This window comes from Triturus cristatus, chromosome 7 (assembly GCF_964204655.1).
Source record: "Triturus cristatus chromosome 7, aTriCri1.1, whole genome shotgun sequence".
In the NCBI taxonomy this organism is placed as follows: Eukaryota; Metazoa; Chordata; class Amphibia; order Caudata; family Salamandridae; genus Triturus; species Triturus cristatus.
Genome location: NC_140590.1, coordinates 1,142,009,562 through 1,142,030,204, shown reverse-complemented (window position 1 = coordinate 1,142,030,204; position 20,643 = coordinate 1,142,009,562). Strand labels below are relative to the sequence as shown.

Below are 20,643 nucleotides of genomic sequence, written 5' to 3'. Positions count from 1 at the left end.
TGCGTTTTACTTGTTCTCTGCATCAACCCTCTGGTACCAGACCTGCCACCTTGAACAACAAGCATTGGCATAGCCAATAGATCTCGCTTTTGGGACCTTATAAGTGTTTAGCTATGCAACAGTTGATGTTGTTGCACCAAGGATATTGTCCTGCATAACTAAATACTTATAAGTTCCCAAAAGCAAGACCTATTGGATATGCCAATGCTTGTTGATATTTGGTGTAAATCCATTCAGTAGTTGAGAAATTTAAGAGAATCCAGTTAGTGATACCTGTGGGAACAGATCTTTTGCGAATAATCACAAAAAATGATGAGCTTGTGCAGGGAAATGGAGAGCTCTGATTGGCTGCCAACACTTCAACTGGGAAGTGTTGGCAGCTGTCTTGGGACTCTTCCTCAGCCGAGTCCCACAAAAAAAGGTAACAAAATAAAGAAAAGGGTGCAGGGTAGGTATACCCTGACCCCCAAGACTTGGTCCTGGGGGGGTCCTCCTGAGATGCATGGAATAAAAAAGAAAAAAATTCCCACTCAATTGCGATATTCACAACAAAAAGCAAGCATGGGTGCCGAGCTTGCTTTTAAGTAACCCCAGGTGGGCCAGGGGTACATCAGAAAAATAGGACCGGGGCATGACCCCCCCCCCCCAACTAGGGCTTATGAAAGTCCATGGGACCGCCACCTCCCTGGGACCTTGTATGCATGCGGGGGTGCCCTCACAGGCCCCCACAGCCCCATGGAATTGCACTTCCCCGGGGCTAAATTTCAAATTGATATGGGGGGCCCACAAGGCACCCCTGGGTCTAGTCACCTCCCTGGGCTAAATATTAATGTGGAAGGCCTGCAGGGCACCCCCGGGGACCAGCACCTCCCCGGGGCAGTTTGTTTACATTAAGGGGGGGTCTGCCCCCGCTGCCCCGGGGACCACCACCACCCCGGAGCTATGTAGTGCAATAGAGGGGTGCCGTGCTGTCCACCTCCTGGAGCCATAGATGGCCCTGGGGACCGCCATGGGCAACTTCTGCTATGTGCCTGGGTACCCACCCCCAGGACATTGTTTGCGGTGGCTTGGTGGGAATTTTTACCGCTCCCGCCAACCCACAACAAACACTCTGGTATTAGCAAGTGAGATATGTGGAAATGCTCTTGCTTACTGAAAGCGGTCCATTCATCTGTTTCCATGCCCGTTCTCAAGGCAAAATCTTATAGTGTCTTTAGAGAGGGTTTTTTTTTCTTATCTGATGCTGAGACCAGAGATTGTGTTCTAAACTTTTACAAACTGGAAGTATGTAAATTTTGCCTACAAGCCCCACTTGTTTCACCCCGCTCCATATACGTTAGCGGTATGCAACGTCTTCCCACCTTTTTCTAAAGATGATGGTCAGCTTACAAAAAGAACACCCCCCCCCCCCCCCGCACGTGTTTCCTGTCCATTTTGGAGACTTATTCCTCAAGCCTAGAAATACGATTGCATTTCCCCTAAACAAAGAAAGCATTGCTTCTGCAAAGTACAAATCATCCAAGTGTGTTTTTCTTGCAGTTCCACTTTCTAAAGATATTCGGTGACTATGCACGGCGAACAACCACATTGGGAATGTTAGACACACAAGGTCACTAGAAACCTTTCATCAGCGTCCTTTTCACATTTGTTTGTTGAAAATGCACAGAGAAACAACCACTTATACAGTTTTGCTGTAAATATATCTTCATATCCATCTGGAGAACTATGTGCAGTATAACATTTTGATCAACCATTTTTGCACACCCAAAAGCTTTTAATTGGGGTACAGGTCCCCTTCTCGTATTTGTATCTTTATCCTACGGCATGCCCTTATGTTTTCTGTTTCATCCATAATTTCTCCCATTTCATAGGGTATCCCCAACACACATATACTTTTCTGACATTAGTGTATGTCTGAGGAGTTAAACACCAGTCATATCTCTGGTGCCAATGGTTCAACAAGTGAGGTTAGCGTCACAAAAAGTACGGAAATTAAGGAATATCCCTTATTTGTGAAAGTAAAGCCTGGTATGAGTAAGGGGGCAGACCTGTCGGAGAATTTTCAGTTTTTTGCTCCACAATGTACACTTCAATCTCTGTTATTCCATCTGGCCGTGACTCCAATATCTCCCAGCCATTGATGCCCTTGATGCAGAAGCCTCTGACTTTGTGTTCACCAAGAGTTACCAACCAGGCTGATCTGGGGATGGAAAAGGAACAAAATGAGTCCGGGCCCGTCTTGCCACACAAGAGTTCGCTACATGGGGGCACGTCATTCATTATGCAATGTGACGCCAAAAGTATGCTTAATCTTACCCTGGAGGAGATTGGGGATCTTAAAGCCTCACAAATTACAGAAATTGCAGCTCTTCATGCTATGCTTTCTAAGATTGAGGATACTGTGGCCCATATCCCTGAGAGGCTAATGAAGCGGAGGCTACGATCTCACAGCTAGAGGATCAGGTTACCATAATGCGTCCTTTTCACAGTGATAGTGTAGGAGATGCACTATACATTTACCCAACGAGGTAGCACTTAGCCAGTAGAAAGTACTCCAGTTGGGTAGACGTGTTGCAGAAAATGGTGGTGTTTCTTAGATTAATATCGAAATAAGGAGAGGGGAGAGGAGGATATGGCTAGATTCGTCCTCCTAGGTGCTAATAACGCAAAAAAAGATCCGACATCAGAGAACCTAGCTAGATGGGAAGGGAGGGGTCTAATTAGTGAGTAAGACGCACCTGAAATAGAGAAAAGAAAATACTTTTCTTGAGTCCCCTCACTCACCAAAGGTTTCCCCTAGGTGACGTGCTTCATCAATTACCTAGCTAGTCAGCGTAAATGAGTTTATTCGTGCTCCTAGGAGCACGAATAAACTCATTGACTAGCTAGGTAATTTTTAATTTAAACCCACACCACTCCCCTCTCACTGCACTACACATAGTCTTCACTAAATAGTGCTCCTACGTAACTGTCGCAAGTCGCAACACGCCCCAAGCAGTAGATGCTTGGGATGGCCCCAATGATGAAGCATGTCACCTAGGGGAAACCTTTGGTGAGTGAGGGGACTCAAGAAAAGTATTTTCTTTTCTCTATTTGAGGTGCGTCTTACTCACTAAGTAGACCCCTCCCTTTCCATCTAGCTAGGTTCTCTGATCACTGATGTCAGATCTTTTTTTGCGTTTCTTAGATTAATACATAAGGCAGGATTAATTCTGATCAACAGGTTACAGATGAGAAATTGAATTTTAAAAAACCTTACGAATTCACTGACAAAACCAAAGGTTACAAGGATGTTAGTTATGCTCACATTTCACTCATACAAAACCAGAGAATGTCAGCAGTTATAGTTACCTAAGCTAACTATAACTTGCGCCCCCACAATGCCCTGCTCATGACCTCACATATTACATCACTTATGACATGGTCAGTGACATCACTGATGACATCTCAAATGACAACCACAGAACCACTCGCGCCCACTGGCACCCACTCACCCAATGACATTTCCATTCACAAACCCATACAAATAGTCACACACCTACTCACTGACTCATAGAGCCACTTGCGCATCAACTAACCCATACAGCCTCTAACGCAAACAATAACTCACATATACAGCCACTCATGCTCCTACTCATTGACCAATACAACCACTCACACATCCAGTTATACAGTTGCTTACCCACCCACTCATGCACCCATACAGTCATTCTGACACTGAATCAGTCAAACATACACCTAGTTACACACATACTGACTTATCGCTACAGTCAGTCACACAGCCACTGTAGGAAGCTGGGTTTCTGTTGCAGTAAAACCCCCCCCCACACTTTTTGCCAGACTGCTGATGCACTTTGACTTGATGTGCCCTGGGTCCCTGCCAATCAGGTTCACAGGGCCTGTGTTCTTTCCCAAAACTGTACCTTGTACCCCCAATTGGCCCCTCTCTGGCCACATGTCAGTCCCTTGTAAAATATACCATGGGTACCAAGGGCACTGTGGCCAGGGAAGGCCTCTAAGGGCTGCAGCACTTATTGTGTCACCCTTAGAGGCCCTATACCTTCACACACACGCACACACTGCCATTGCAGGCTGCGTGTTTTGGAGCAGGACAATGAGTCGACATGGCACACATCCCTGTTTGCCAATCCTACAACCCACTGCCCTGGCATAGGTCAGTCACCCCTCTAGCTTGGTGCACTATACCAGTGGTAAGGGTACAGGTGCATAAGCTCTGTAACCCTACAGTGTCTAGACCAATTCTTAAACATTATAGGTGCAGTAATTCCATAAAGAGTATATGGTGCTGGGAGTTTGTCATTACAAACTCCACTGCACCATAATGGCTTTACTGAAAACTGGGAAGTTTGGTATCAAACTTCTCAGCACATTAAACCCACATTGATGCCAGTGTGGGATTTACTGAAAAATGCACTCAGAGGGCATCTTAGAGATGCCTCCTGAAAAACGACCAGCCTCTGGTGGATTCTCTGACTGTTACACACCAGCCTGCAAACACGAGACATGTTTCTGGACCCCTGGGGGTGGGAGCCTTCGCTTCCTGGGCCCAGGAACAAAGTCTTTCCTGGGCGGAGGTGATCACACCTCTCCCAGGCCAGGAAGAGCCATCTGTGGCAGGGTGAGCTTCAAAGGGCTTGCCGCCTTAGTAAGGAGAGGCTGGGGGTCGCATTACAATCCGAAGCAGCCCCCCTTCCTGTCTTCCCTCCTTTTCGACAGGAAGACAGGTGGGAAAAATTAGCACAGCCCAGAAGGTGGGCCCACCTCTGCCAACCCCACCCCTCAGGTGGGGGAGGCGAGGTGAAGCCCACTCTTTAGTGCCTGCCATCTTGTAGATGGTAGGCACTCTCCAATCAAGATTAGGGATGTGCCCACTCCCCCACATGGGGTGAGCACACCAGGGGTGTAGCCACCCTATTGTCAGTAGCCCATTGGCTACTGACCTCGAGACCCCAAAAAACGCCCATTGAAAACAAGAGGGCACCCGATGCCAACACAGCACCCAGCCGCCCCTGCTCCGCTGTGGGTCCACCTTGTGTGCTAACTCTGATCTCCCTTTGCCCTGAGCCTAACACCAGGAGCTCCACCAAAACCTTGCGGCCTGCTCCTGAGCACCCACCAACCGGAGGCCCGCTATCCCTCATTGGATAACTTTGGGCCTCAACGCTCTGCACCTGGCCGACCTAGTGCTGCTGAGGGTGCTTGAAGAGTGCATCCTCGACCCTGGGGAACCCTGGTTCTAACCCCAGAATACCAACTCCCACAAACTTGTACATACCTGAAAACCGTTAGCTACATTTTTCTAAATAGGAGTACATTGACTGTTTTTCCTTGATAATTGTTTAAAAAGTGTGGAGTTTGTTTGTATGAAACTCTGAAAAACTGCAAATGTACAAACACTGATTTACTTACCTTTTCTTTAGGAAATGTCCCAGTGTGATTTCTAGGCATATCACACTGAGTAGAAAAAGTTATTTAAAAAGTAAACTAAAAAGTAAAGTACAAAGTAATCTGTAAAGTAACTGAAAAGAAATTTCGAAACATTGACTTGCCTGTTACTCAATCAACTGCATTTGAACCTGCTTTCAACAGTAAAACATTGCTTAAGATTTTGCAAAGCCTTTATTTCACTTAACTGCACCAGGCTTGGCTTTGTTCTATAAATTAAATAACTAAATACTATTTTTGATACAAACAAATTGGCCTGAGTTCAGTCTTTGAGTGTGTGCGATGGATTTAGGCCCAGATCTCTGTACTGGGGTGAATGTATGACATTGTTATGCATTCTCTCTATCAATAGTTCTTTTTTGCATTTGTCACCCCGAGTGGGACGGGTATGCTCAGACGTGAGTCCCGTGCTCTCCATGCCACTGGAATCAAGCTATCCTGGCTGAAGAGGGGTGAAACCCCGAAACTGTTCCTAGGATGCTCGTTTCCAGTCCAGGGAGGACCTGGCCTGGCTGTTCGGCCTGGACTGTTCCCATTGGGCACAGGGTCAAGACTGATTTGCATATGGCTGGGTCCAAACTGGAATGGCATGGTGAGCAAAATAACGATGGATTTAGGCCCAGATCTCTGTACTGAGGTGAATGTATGACATTGTTCTGCATTCTGTCAATCAATAGTTCTTTTTGCATTTTTTTTTTTTTTTTTTTTTTTTTTTTTTTAAAAACCTTTATTCGTGCATCTTAAAAGAACAAATACGGGCCTACAACCGTCAGGCCGGCCACGATACAGTAAAGCACTGATACCCACATTACAGCCCCCGTGCATCAACGGTCAGGATTAACAACCGGTTATGAGTCACATACTGGAGATATCTTTGAAACCCGGGGAAGGAGAGGTGAAGGTTAATTTTAAGTTTTTTGATAATTTTCTCAGAGAAAAAAAAGTCAATGAAGGATAAGAGCAAAGTAGATTCGAGTCCGCAAGATAGCTTCACCACACGGGCGAGCAGCAACATCAGTAAGAACAACAATGGGAGTAAAATCTCAATCAGTGAGGCGGTGCAGAGATATATCAGGATAGTCACATGAGCAAGTACGCACCCCTCCAGAGCCGCCCCCACTCGATCCACCCCACACCCGGACCCCGAATCGAAGAAAGTAGAGCACAGAGACATAAAAGAAAAAAGGCCCATAGAACTAATTGAGAACAGAGTATTACCCCCCCACCCTACACCAATGCGGAGGCTACGGCCTACCCCCCCCCCAGCATAGTGCCTGTCGCCCAAGGAACCCGAAATATAGAGAAGAGAGAAAGTAGGAACAGAGTAAAGAAGGGAAGAAAACAAAAAAGAAGGTGGGGAGGAGCCCACTGGACACCAGAGCGCCCCGAACCATCAGCCAGTTATGGCCCCCACACACTGAGAGCCCTCTACGCCAAAAAACGGCATGCAAAGATACCATGGCACCACAGTTTAAGCAAGAGATACAAGTCGCGACGAGTGCGCGCAAAACCTACATACAGTCCCAGTCCCAGGCCAGCCCGTCCATAAACCATAGCGATAGAAGTCAGTCTAGCCCTGGCCCGATCGCGGGCTTGGGATTAAACCAGCTCCTGCGTGAAGGCCCCGTGTCCCGAGCAGACAAAGACAAGATGGCCGCTTGTGAGAGGATGGTGAAGTAGGATCACGAAATGGCCGCCGACCATCGATTGAGGTCCCTCGTTGCACCACATAAAATCCAAACCTGGCAAGTAAGGTACAGGAGTTCCACAAAAAGGCAGCAGTGGGCCACCGCGGACGGTCCCTCGAGGCCGTTAGGTATCGCTCAGCAGGATAGCCTCGCGGACGCGGTGAGGCAGGGAACAATAAAGCAGGCAGCCATGACCAGGGGGACAAAATATCCGCGGTTGAGGTGGAGAGCGGTGGACCCTGGGCGCCGGGAGCGCTAGATGAAGGCACCAGTGTAGCACAGTCATACACCGCCGCTGCTTCCCCGCAAGCGGACAAGAGCACCGAAGGACCCACGCCCTGTGGATGACAAACAGTGCGCCCACGGCCCGCAGCCGACAGTATGGGGTCAAACCTCTCACTCAGCGCCTGCAGGCCAGCGCACATCTGTAGTTGAAAGTCCCGCAGGACAGCCAGAACGGAGCCGCATGTCAGCGGAAGCCGGGCCCCAACATCGGCAGCAATCCGGGACGGCACTGTGGAGCTGGTGTCCGGAAGAGGGAGGGCGAAGTGAGCAGCGGGCGAGACCGGAGTGTCACCCCCCAGCCGCGAGCAGGCACTCAACGCCATGTTTTGCCGCTATACGGTGCAGTGGCCAGGGGGGGGGGTCGTGGCAAGGGGTCAATTCCCCTCAGGTCTACGCCGCAACAGGAAAGGCCGACAGTCGCTTATCTTCTCGCCGGTCCCCCTCGCCGCTGGCTAGGCAATAGGCAAAGGGGGCAGCAGCCCCCCACAGCTCGGTCCTCAGAGCGGGGCAGGAGACTCACCGCACCGGGGCCCACCCCACAGCTCCAGCCCGTCAGGCACAGGGTGCAGAAGGTGTCCGGCCGTCTCTCCCCGGGCTCATCAGGCAACGATCCATGGTGCGAGGCGAGATCGGGACCGCGGGGCTCAGGTTAGCGCTAGCTGGTCCGGTAACTGCGGAGCTTCCAGGAGGCAGGCAAAGGCCGTAAGGGCGCAGGGTTTCAGTGCCGAGGACAAAAGCACCCAGAACTCGGGCATCCGGGCGGGTTAAGACTCCGGGAAAGCAGCAGCGCGGTCAGCGCGTCTTCGCACACGGTGCACCTCGAGAATCGGCGAGGATGGGCATCAGGATAGTAGTCCGAGGCCACGGACCGACGGAGCCGGGCGCTCAAGCGTCTGCTCCGGTCGCCATCTTGGCTCCTCCCCCCGTTCTTTTTGCATTTGACATCATTTGCTGCCTGAGTGTGTAAAACAAATGCTTAACACTACTCTCTGATAAAGCCTTACTGCTCGCCCACACTACCACAAATAGTAAGCAAGCTGCTATCTACTTATACCTCTGCCTACCTTTGGGATTCCACTGGACTCTGTGCACACTATACCTCCTTTTGGTATAGTATATACAGAGCCATCTTCATACAGCCACTCACACCATCATGTAATCACTCACCTATAGTCACAGAGACCAGCACGTTCTCTCCTATACAACCTCGCTTGCATTCACTTACCCATACAGCCACTCACACCCGCCCATACAGCCACTTACTCAGCCATACACCCACCGACGCACCCATACACCCACCGACGCACCCATACACCCATGTACACACCCATTCAGCCACTCATGTGCCCTGTCACTCACCCATACAGACACTTATATACCTGCTCTGTCACCCATTCAGGCACTTATTCACAGCCACTGGCACACCCACTTTCACCCATAGAAAAACTCACACCCACTCACTCATGTATACAATCTCTCATACCCCCTGACTCTTCTATACAGCACTTACTCACCTACTCACTCACCGATACAGGCACTCCCACAGCCAGTTATCTTAGTATATATGTTTAACACTCAGTAACTTTTAAAAAACACTCACATTCACTGAACGATCTAATCAGTGATGTTATTTAAGATGTCATCAATGATGTTTCAGGCCGCAGCACAAGCCTCAATACTAAGACATGTTTCCGACAGCGCAGGACCGCGGACTCCCTGTTCGCCGGTCCCGTTCTTGACAGGATGGTGGTCGGACGCTCATCCAACCTCCATCATAATCAGCCCCTAAGTTTTTGCAATTTTAACATTCCGCCCATGTGGGCAATATCTCCTATACATTATATACAGCTGACATTGTACATAGAAAATGTTCCCTTTCATATGAACATATATATACATGTTACTAATTCACATATTATCCTAAGCATGCCATTGTACCGATCGTCGATTCGTTGATTATGTATGTGTGTGTGTGTGTGTGGGGGTGTGTCTGTATGTATGTATATATATATATATAGAGAGAGAGAGTATGCAGCAATGTTACTGATCTCAAAGCAGCACAGGTTCTGAGTAAACAAAGGTTCAGGGAAAGAGGCTATTCTATTGGTATTATTGATAGTGCCATAGCAAGAACTAATAACCTCAATCGTGATGAATTGTTAAAACCCACTATTAGTACTACATGTGTTGCAACAATACAAAATAATCAAGTGAGGAAAGACAAAAATTCAGTTGATGCCTTTAGAATTATCATGGGCTATAGTAAACAACAAGCAGATTTACGCAGGATCATAAACAGAAATTGGCCCATTGTACAGAGTGATCCTATCATTGGCCCTTTGCTCCCTCATCGAGCATTGATCACTTACAGTAGGGCCCCTACCATAAGAGAAGCCTTGGTTAACACAAATCAAGAAACTATTGACAAGACTTCCTGGTTACAACTCCATAGCGGGTTCTAGAAGTGTAAGACATGTAAGACATGTACCCATGGTACCAATACTAAAACATTCACTGAACCATTCAGCAACAGACAACACAAGATCAATAAGTTGTTGACTTGTAAAACCGAATATGCGATTTATGTCCTCACTTGCCCATGTAAACTCCGTTATGTGGGTAGCACAAAATTACCAGTACACAAACGTATATTGCAACACTTACGTGCTATTTCCAACCAAGATAACACCTACCCTGTTGTGAGACACTTCAAGGAAGCCCATAAAAGTGACACTAGGGGACTCAATTACTATGTAATTGATACTATTGAGCCTAGCCGTAGGGGAGGGGACCGTGAGACTAGTTTGCGTAGATTGGAAACACGCTACATTTTACAACTTAATACCAAGGCACCATCAGGTCTCAATATGACGGAGGATTTACACACATGTTTAGGCTAAATTCATCTACACTGTTTGGTTTGAACCTTTATGTATAATGATACCATTTGGTGATGATTGCATACTTTGTTATTTTGTATTGGATTTTATCCATAATACTTTTGACAAGAATTGGAATCTGATGTATATATGGCAATTTTTATCCTTTTAGCCATTTGTCTTAAACCTATTTATTAGTTTTATTTTATGGCTATTTATGTAGTATTTTACTATTTATTATGGATTAATTGTACTTTATATGAATATTCTGCGTATTTGCACATCTGTACTCACCAACCATTCCGTTAAACAAATGTATTGTTTTGGGGTGGATAATGATGATTCCCAATTGGCCAAAACCGTATCACCAACATCATTGTGCTAATTTTAAAAGCCCCACCTGACTCCGACTCCTTAAATTTATGAATTTTTGTATTTGTGATTATTTTGATGTTATTTTATGGGTCATTTTGACTTCATGTGATGCACTGTTGGTTATGACTATATTCGAATATGAGCATCCATTATATTCTATGGATTTTTTATTAACACAGGCACTGATACACTTTAAAATTGCACTTTAAACTATTTTCGTCACATTGAACATGGGGAGGTTGTTGTACCACCAACAGTAATTGTCACCAGGTTGCATTATTGACCTTGTCGACGGTACACTGTAGAATATGAACATGATGCTGTCTAACTATTTTAGTATTATTTAGTGGGGACAAATCGGCATTCATGCCGTTAGGTTCGAGCATGTTCTTTATTTCTCAGTACCCAATACGTCGTGTACAATATAAGTTTATTCCCGTGTGGTTTATATGCCATTACTGTGTAGATATCCATTGTGTATATATATTTTTTCTATGTCTATGATGACTCCCCCATGTGACGATATACGTAATCAACACTGGCACTTTAAATATGTGACACTATTGGTTAAACGCTGTCATGTGAACAAGACTCTAGGGAGCCGAAACGTTATGGCCGTCGCTCTGGGCAAATAAATTGACTTGCACTTTAAATTGGTTCGTGTACTTACTTCGCAAAGCTCCGGAAGGATTATCGAGGCTGGTGAATGTGGTATCTAAGATATATATATATGAAAAACCAAGAGTTGCCCCAAATGAAGAAGCCACACGCAAACAAGCTCAGTCCTTATATTTGCAAAGTGGATGAACATAAAAACCTCTTGCCCCCTACACAAATAAAATCAGCCAAACGCGTTTCGGGCATTGTCCAGCCCTTGATCACTGGCGGTGGAGAACCGCAACAAAGTGGAATCACCTACGCACTGTTTAAATATCCCCGCCCATGTGGGCGTGTGCGCTACGAATGTTGGTTAATGTAGTTCTACCATAATCAACCCAAGTGGGTGTTGCCGTGCCACCAAATGTTAATGTTAAACCCCAGTGGGCATGTTAGGGGCTCCAGGGCTTACTGTCCAACCAATATCCAATCCACAAAGCGGGCTTGTTGCTCTACAGCGCCTCTTTGTTCCCGGCACTGTAGACCCGCTGAATCGGCGGTGGGGCTTCCTCGCGGCTAGGCTGGCCGCAAACATGAAAAACCAAGAGTTGCCCAAAATGAAGAAGCCACACGCAAACAAGCTCAGTCCTTATATTTGCAGAGTGGATGAACATAAAAACCTCTTGCTCCCAACACAAATAAAATCAGCCAAACGCGTTTCACCAGGGCAACACTTGCGGTATTTTGTGTCGAATTAAATAATAAGGAGTTTAGTATTCATTGCGTATTTACGTAGGGTAATTTAAAAGTACATGAACTATCTTGATTTTTTTATTGACACAAATTCCGTTATGTCTGTTCTTGCTTTGATGGTGAATTTTAAATGAACTACGAGTCTGTTCTCCATTGCACTTCATGTGCACAGCTTTAAAATGGTGTTTTTTTTGGCAAAACTGTTGGTGAACAAGCCTGCTGGTTCAGGCGAAACGCGTCCGACACTGCCGAAGATTAAAATCTGATATAGATTGTCAAGACGTGGTGTTGTCATTCCTTTTCTGAGTGAGGAGTGTTTGTGTGTGTGTGTGTGTGTGTGTGTGTGTGTGTGTACATATATATATATATATATATATATATATATATATATATATATATATATATATATATACACACACACTCACACACACATTGTTAAAACTTGGTACAAATTACGAACTGAAAATCATGAATTAACTGCCTCTTTAAATTCAGTTTGGAAGCATGGACTGATGTCCCTTTTCAATGTCTAAAAGTCACGTTATTTAAACTCTAACGAACCCACCGATACAACATCACGGCATATGATTAAGAGTCTGCTGACTCGAAACGCGTCATGCCTATTATTCTTAAATAAAGGAAATGTTTTTAACAAGCATTTGTTGGTGTGGCCCGGATTACGCTGCTGCAGGAGCGCGTGTTGCTTTGAATATATATATATATATATATATATATATATATCCATGTCATGAATGATGTAATATGTGACGTCATCAGCAGTGGATTGCGGGCGCGCGAGTTATAGTTAGCAGAACTAACTATAACGGAGGAATTTCAATGGTTTTGTACGAGTGAAATGTCCAACTAACTATAACCCCCCTGAAAACTATGGTTTTTTCAGTGAATTTCTAAGATTTTTAAATGCTAATTTGTAATTATAACGTGCCTGAAACCTATGTTTTTTTCAGTTCATTTCTAAGGTGTTTTAAATGCTAGTTTCTAACTACGCCTACGGAGGTAGGACATGTGAAGAAAGAAGAAAAAACACATAGAAAGAAGGAAAAGAAATGCAGAAAGAAGCAAAAGAAGTACACAAAGACGAACAAAAGTGCAGGAAGAAGGAAGACCTGCAGAAAGAACAGAGGAGCAGAAAGAGGCCTTGTTGCAAAATCATCCAGTACCCTCAACTTTTTCAGATGGGTACTGGTGGTAACTGACTCTGACTAACCAATCCTAGAGCCAGTGCTATGCTAAAAGACACTTAGAATACAGCTAAAACACCTACATACACTAGGGAACACTATGCGTTGGGGTAACCCTGTGATAGAATGGCCTCCTCTGTAAGCTCCTAGTACATATTAGGGCAGGGGGATTAAAACTACCTCTTAAAATGCACCACAGGGCGCGTTTGCTATTTTAATTTGGGGGATAAAGTCCCCTTGAATCCTCAGTGTCCCTTGGGTCCAACTAGCTCACCAGGTATCTCCAGTTAGCGCCACAGAGCTACGTTGCAGAGAGGTGTAAAAAGTGTCACAGCCTGGACCACCTCTCCAACGCAGCGAAGTGGCGCTTACTGGAAGCACCTGGTGGGCTAATTGGCCCCTAGGGGCCCTCCGGATTGACGGGGAATTAATTCCCCAACTTAAAACAAGCCAAAGGGCGTGTTTGCACATGTCTCCTCTGGCCGCGCCCCCGCCCTTCACCACTGTGCAAACGCGCACGTGGTGCGTTTTAAGTTGGGGGATTCATTCCCCTTCAATCCTGTGGGTCCCTGGGGTGCAACTAGCCCACCAGCTACCTCCATTAAGCGCCACAGAGCTGCGTTGCAGAGAGGTGTAAAAAGGGGCATGGCCTCAGAATACCTCTCTGCAACGAAGCCCCCTGGCGCATACTGGAGGTTCCTGGTGGGCTAGTTGGCCCCCAGGGACCCCCAGTATTGAAGGGGAATTAATTCCCCACTTTAAAACGAGACACAGGGCGTGTTTCCAGATTGTTTTTGTGAGGGGGCGGGGCCTAGGGACGATCACGTCTTTTTTCAAAAAATTTTTGAAAGGGGGGCTGTGTGGCCCCCCTTCCTTTTACTTTTTTGGGGTCCTGGGGACCCCATCCCCCAGGGCCCGACCCCCTAGTTAAAAAAAAATAATATATATATATATATATTTACGGGAAGGGGGCCACGTGGCCCCCCTCCTGTGGCCAATTCCGGTCCCCGGGGACCCCATCCCCCGGGGCATGGCCAATTTTTAAAATATTTTTATGGAGGGGGGCTACGTAGCCCCCCTCTTCAGGCCATTTATGACCCCGGGGACCCCATCTCCCAGGGCCGGCCTGCCTCCTTTTTTTTTTTTTTTTAAATTGGGGAGGGGGGCTGCATGGCCCCCCTCCCGGGCCAATTCTGGCTCCGAGAACCCAATCCCCCGGGGCCTGGCCACCTCTGTTGGGGACCGTGGGGGGCTAACATGCTGCTCCCCACGTGGAAAGGCAATCTGCTTTGCTTCATTGAAGCGAGAGCAGGTTTCCCTGCAATCACTTCAATGAAGCAAAGCAGTTTGCAATGACAGGGTGGGAGCCGCGAGGCTCACTCCCTGTCATTGTAAACTACAGTGTCGCGGGGGTGGGCACCCAGGGACATTGCAGGAGCCGGCCCTGAGGGGTGGCGGTCCCCAGGCACACGACAAGGCTCCAGGAGGGGGGCCGTCATTTAAAGTCCCAGGGGTGGTGGTCCCCAGGGCTTGGGGGTCCATAATGGGTCCCCTATGTTAAATATTTAGTGCCCCATGAAGGTGGCCGTCACCGGGGTGTGCCCCCCAAAGGTTTATTTTTAAAAATAAAAGCCCCGGGGCTGGTGGTCCCCAGGGCTTGGGGGTCCGTAATGTTTAGTATTTAGTGCCCCGGGAAGGTGGTGGTCCCGGGGCGTGTGGGGGGGCTCAAGCCCCCCGTACAGGTTTATTTTTAAAAATAAAAGCCCCAGTGGTGGTGGTCCCCGGGGCTTGGGGGGGCCTTTGAGCCCCCCCACCTATGTATATTAAAGCCCCGGGGGTGACGGGCCCCGGGGGTGACGGATCCCGGGGCTGGGGGGGGGGAGCGGAGAGCCCCCCCCATAATTCACTAAAGCCCCGGGGGCGCCTCTGGGCCCCCCATTCAAATAGGCATATTGCCCCCGGGACTTGGCCCCCCCGGGGGCTAATTAAAAACGAAGCGCGGTTGACCGCGCTTTTTTCTTTTTTTTTTTCTTTTCACTGCGGGATGAGCGGATCCTAAGCGCATCCCTTGTGGGACCCCCTGAGCAGGCCTAGGGGGTCAGGGTGTTTCTACCCTGCCCCCTTTTTGCGTTTGTTTTGTTTTTTTCACTGCTTTCTTGTGCCTCGGTTACCGATGCACAAGATGGCTGCCAACACTTCCTGGTTGAAGTTTTGACCGCCAATTAGCATAAAGCTCGTGCTCTGGAGGATCCGCGGCCACTAGATATATCTATCTTTTTACTTTTGAATATCTCGGGGAACTACTGAACGGATTTTACCATTTAACCAAAAGGCACGAGTGTGAACCAAGGGCTACCTCTTTGCCAAATTTGGTGTAATTCCGTTCAGCAGTTCGGGCTGTAGCTGCGACTAACGGTCCCAATGGAAAATTGCATGGGGAAAACACGTTTTGGGACCCCAGTTTTTTTTCTCGGCCCCCGCTTGATGAATCACCCCGAGACTTTCAGGATAGGAACCGAGCGGGCCAAGAGTTTTGAAAAGTTATTCCAAATAGAATGTTGCGGATTTCCCGTAGATAATGGGTCCTAGCTATTACTACCTACTGGCGAACGCCAGTAGGATATGGAGATATATATCAACGCTCCACTTTCTGCCAAAGTGGTGGGTGGCCACTTCATTACAACACTACATCGAAGTCAACAGAGTGCCTAGGGGACTTAGGATCTACACGGTCCCGGCGTATGAAAACCCGGACCCCTAGACGAGTGGGCGGAATACACGGCTGATTCTTCAAAGGGGATGCTGGCAATCCTCGTGAAGTTTGCCCGGAGTGACAGAGACCAGGCAGTAAAAGCAATAGAAGAAGCCAAAAAAAAAATTCACCGGTGAGGGTGACAAAGCTACACATGATGAGCTGCGGGCACAAATGAAAAAACGCCTGGAAAATTATGAAATCAAGATCAAACAAAGGAAACTGCAACAGTTTGACTGCGACGCGCGGGACTACGAGCAGGGTAGAATTCTCACATTTACCAGAAAGTACGACGTGCCAAGACGAGATCTGCGGAACAATAGGTCCCGCAAGGTGGTTGAACCAAGAGACACGTCGGTATCAGAAGTTTCCAACGCAGAGCATTCTGAGGAGGAAAGTGGTGGAGCAAGAGCAAGTGGTCCAATACCGCCCCATTTTCACGAGGAATTCAACCTCATTCGGCAGACATGGCTACAGGGAGGCAAAGGAAGACCCCCGGAGCAGCCAACAACAGACGGACAAGAAGGGGGCGGATGGCAACCGAGGATGGGGCAATGCAGGCCCAAACGCAACCAGAAATTCAGACAGAGAACGGGGTTGATGAGGAGAACTTCACGAGCATCAATCTGACACCGAAAGAACTGACACCGGTGGAAGAATCTGTCCTTAAGCTAGGACTCTCATTCTGTCCAACAAGCAGGTTTGAATATGCTCAAACGCTGATCGACGTTTTCAAATTCGTGAGGAACAAAAAATTATTTAAATTCTTCAAAATGAGAGGCACAGACTCTGGAGCAGGCAATAGCATGACTCCGCCCACCGGAACAAATCTCTTTAGCGGGCAAGATCTAGAAATGCTTGCAGTCCTCGAGGAGTTGGGTTATGAGGGGACACAGAGAGAAGAGATGCACCCGGAAGCAGTGGAATAGGTGGCCAAGTTGGGGATCAGACAAGAGCGATCACCAAGCCCCTTTAGACCAACCTCCATATTTTATCCGCAAACACCAGTGCATACTATAGATGTCTTCTGCGATAAAGTGAACCAAGGTCTATTAAAACTGAGAGCGAGCTTGGAAGAACCTAAAAGTAAATGGAACCTTACTTAGGCATAAAGACAGGCACTCAAAGACTTAGAGGCAGATTCAGCCATTGTGATTAAACCCTCAGACAAGGGTGGAAATGTAGTGTTGCAAACTCGAACCAACTACTGCAATGAAGCTCTCCTCCAACTGAATAATCAAGAGAACTATTTACCGATCGCAGCCATGGAATATACGAACAGTATAACTGAATTCGAACAATTGATCATGAAGTGGCAAACTAAAGGCATGCGCTCAATGGAAGAGTTCAACTTCCTATCAACACCTTATCCTAGGCTACCAACATTCTATCATTTACCGAAAGTTCATAAGAACAATTTGAACCCTCCGGGCCGACCAATAATTTCATCGATTGGTGGCCTTCTTAAACAAAAGTCAAAATTCATTGACTACTTTTTGTTCCCCTTTGTACTAGAATTACCTTCGTACACTAGGGATACAAAGGACTTCTTGAGATGCATTGAGGTCACTGTATGAGAGCCAGATTTCCTAATGATAACTCTCGACGTAGCTAGCTTCTACACTAGCATAGCGCATGAAGATGGTATCTTTGCCATCAGATATTTCCTGAGAAATCGCCCTCTAAAGTTTCTGGAACACAGTGAAATGTTATTAGAGTTCCTACATTTCTGTCTGCACAACAACATATTTATTTTTCAGGACCAGATCTTTAGACAATGGTGAGGGCCTGCCATGGGAGCCTGCTTCACCCCCAGTTATATGAACTTGTTCATAGGCTGGTGGAAGAGGCAGGCCGCATGGGCAGACACTTGTGATAAATGGGTAGAGAGGACTGTCAGTTGGAGGCGTTACATCGACGAACTCTTTCTGATCTGGTGTGGCACTAGGAAGTCAGCAGCCCAATATATTGAATATTTAAATTCCTACGATCTTAACCTTCAGTTTACGAGCGATATCCGCTCAACTGAGGTTACATTTCTGGACCTGAGGATCTATGTAGCTGATGGCAAAATTCAGACAGCTCTGTTTAGGAAGCCTATGGCTGGGAACTCTGTACTGCACGCCAGAGTAGTCACCCAGATAACTTAAAGAACAGTATCCCATACTGGGAATTGTTGCGTATTAAACACAATAGCACCAGGGAAGTTGACTTCAGACAAGATGCATTGAAAAGTATAAAGAGATTCAAAGCGAGAGGGTACCGGAAGGGGATCCTGAAAGGAGCAATGAATAGAACAGAAGAGAAGTCCAGACTAGATTTATTGAAGGATGAGCCCAAAAAGGAAGATCTAGGGACGACAAACAATCTTAGACTGATAACAAGTTTTTCCTGTGCAGCCAATAAGGTGAGGAGAATACTTCAGGCCAACTGGAATATAGGAAAATCAGATATTGTCATAGGTCGGGAGCTGCCAACATACCCATCACTGACCTTTTGAAAAACACGTTCCATCAAAGATCACCTAGTTGTTAGTCACTTGCCACCTTTGAAGGTCCAGAGAGGACTACAAGGGATTGCAGGTTCTTATCCCTGTGGCGAGTGCAAGGCGTGTGCCAACTGTAGAAAGGGAATAACATACATGATTGGAGGTCTTAAGGACCCGATACATATCTGAAAGTTCATGAACTAAAACACACCGTATGTAGTTTACTGTCTAATATGCACCCGTGTGGCCTGAGGTACGTGGGCAGCACTATACACCCTGCCAAAATCTGTGTTTTGGAGCATCAGAGAGCCATTCAAAACAAGGATGTCAGTTACCCTGTCGCAAGACACTTTCAGTCGCACCATAATAGCAATAGGAAAATTGTGAAATACTTTTGCATTGACCACGTGGCTCGTAATTTGAGGGGTGGAGATAGAGAGAAACGCTTGCGGAGACTGGAATCACGCTATATTGTAGATCTGGCAATGAAATAACCGGTAGGACTCAATATGGGGGAGGAACGTGGGGTCCACTTGTAAATATGTATAGCACTTGAAGGATAACAGGCAGAGTAGGTGCTGTTAGGAAGTGGAGTGGCATTTTGGCCACACTTGCCATGCATGCTGCAGCAAATAGGAGGTCCATAGACAAATGGGGCTGCTAGGGAAACCTTCCGGCGCACTGGGAAGGTACATTGGTTCATGGCCCATACAGGGCCCAAATATGCGACATGTAAGACAATCATAAAATGTTGAAATGTTGAGTGCCAGAGGAAGCGATCCCAGATAGGGCGTAATTAGGCTGCACTGACACTTGTGTATACGGCCCATTTAGGGCACAAATATGTGACCTGTTTTCTGTATAATCACAAAATATTAAAATGCTGAGCGCGAAAGGAAGCGAGCCGATATGGGGTGTAGTTAATTTGCATTGCGCCATGGGGTCAGTGATCGGAATGTATATTTGTAAGCCTCGCTAGGGCATACAGGCTTCACATGCGCTGTGCGCGAGTGTTAACAGTAACATGCACAGCCTTAGTAACATACCACTTCGTATAAGGAAGCACCATGGTAACAGGACGCAATGTGAGCCGGATGGCCTGGCATTGTAATGACTTACCTTGCATGACCTTCAATTAGCTATGAGTGATGATGTATATATGATGAGTTTCAAACGCGGGGGTCTCCAACACTGAGGAAGGCTTACCGCTGAAACGTGTTTGTTTTGTAAAATTGTGTGCCATTAAAATCTGAACGAGGATTTACCCCCCACGAGTGCTGGTAATTTTTGTGGGAGCGTGGATATATATGTGTGTGTGTGTGTGTGTGTGTGTGTGTGTGTGTGTACATATATATGTATGTACATTTACTTACACACACACACACAAATGTTTGTCATTTAAAAAAATAAAAGTATGATGTGGTAAAGTCCCAAATTGTGAAGTACCTACAAAAGGCATGCATAGTATTTACCTGCGAGGTAAAGGCTGGGTTGTAAGAGAACGTACCATTCTTAGTTCACCGAAATGAGAGAATTCTTCCACTGTCTGCTCTAGTTGCAAAGTAGTCCTTCAAAGCTAGTAATATCATCTATTCTTTTGATCTATTCAGGACACAGCCGGCTCTGAGCGATATGAGGCCATGAGTCGCATTTACTACCGCGGAGCAAGAGCTGCTGTTGTGTGCTATGGTAAGTTATGTAGAACTAGGCTCCTAAATATGTATAATAGGTGATTTTTTTTTTGCTGCTCAGTGATTAGTTCATAAATCATAATAAAAGTGGTCAGATGAGGTTTTAGGAAAGGGGTAATGTTTCACAGTACTGAAACTAGCAACATAGTAAAGAATTCGGTCACTTGGGTCAAGTGATATACTTGCTCTTCCTGTAGTATTTGTGACATAATTTTGTATGGGCTTGGATAGCCATAACCTCTTTTCTACAAATCGGGCTCTGTCATCTCTTCTCTATTTTTTTTTTTTTAAACATGTTTTTATTGCAGCATTTTAAACAAAACATCCATTAGGGCAACCGGCACCCGCGTATAATCTCAAATCACACCCCTCGTTATAGCAATGCACACAGCCGTTTAGCCCACATCCCGGGGGCCGAGCGGCGTATTAAGACAGTGATTCAAATTATCATAACGATCTCCTCATAG

General features: G+C 46.6%; 1 protein-coding gene and 1 long non-coding RNA gene across 6 annotated transcripts in view; one reads left to right on the top strand and one right to left on the bottom strand.

Annotated features, from left to right (window-relative positions):
- LOC146811255 (uncharacterized) overlaps nt 1-20,643 on the bottom strand; it is a 242,335-nt gene that overhangs the window by 40,115 nt on the left and 181,577 nt on the right. The window contains exon 2 of one of the 2 annotated variants that reach the window (XR_014966705.1): nt 2,049-2,200. The exons of the other annotated variant lie outside the window; for it this stretch is intronic. This is a non-coding gene — a long non-coding RNA (uncharacterized LOC146811255). The remainder of the gene's footprint in view (nt 1-2,048; nt 2,201-20,643) is intronic. 2 annotated transcript variants of the gene reach the window in all.
- The window catches only part of RAB24 (RAB24, member RAS oncogene family), a 134,054-nt gene that overhangs the window by 75,990 nt on the left and 37,421 nt on the right, over nt 1-20,643 (top strand). For all 4 annotated transcript variants that reach the window (XM_085618322.1, XM_085618321.1, XM_085618320.1 and 1 more), the window contains one exon: nt 20,096-20,174. In XM_085618322.1, coding sequence (XP_085474448.1) covers nt 20,096-20,174 — 79 coding nt within the window. The remainder of the gene's footprint in view (nt 1-20,095; nt 20,175-20,643) is intronic.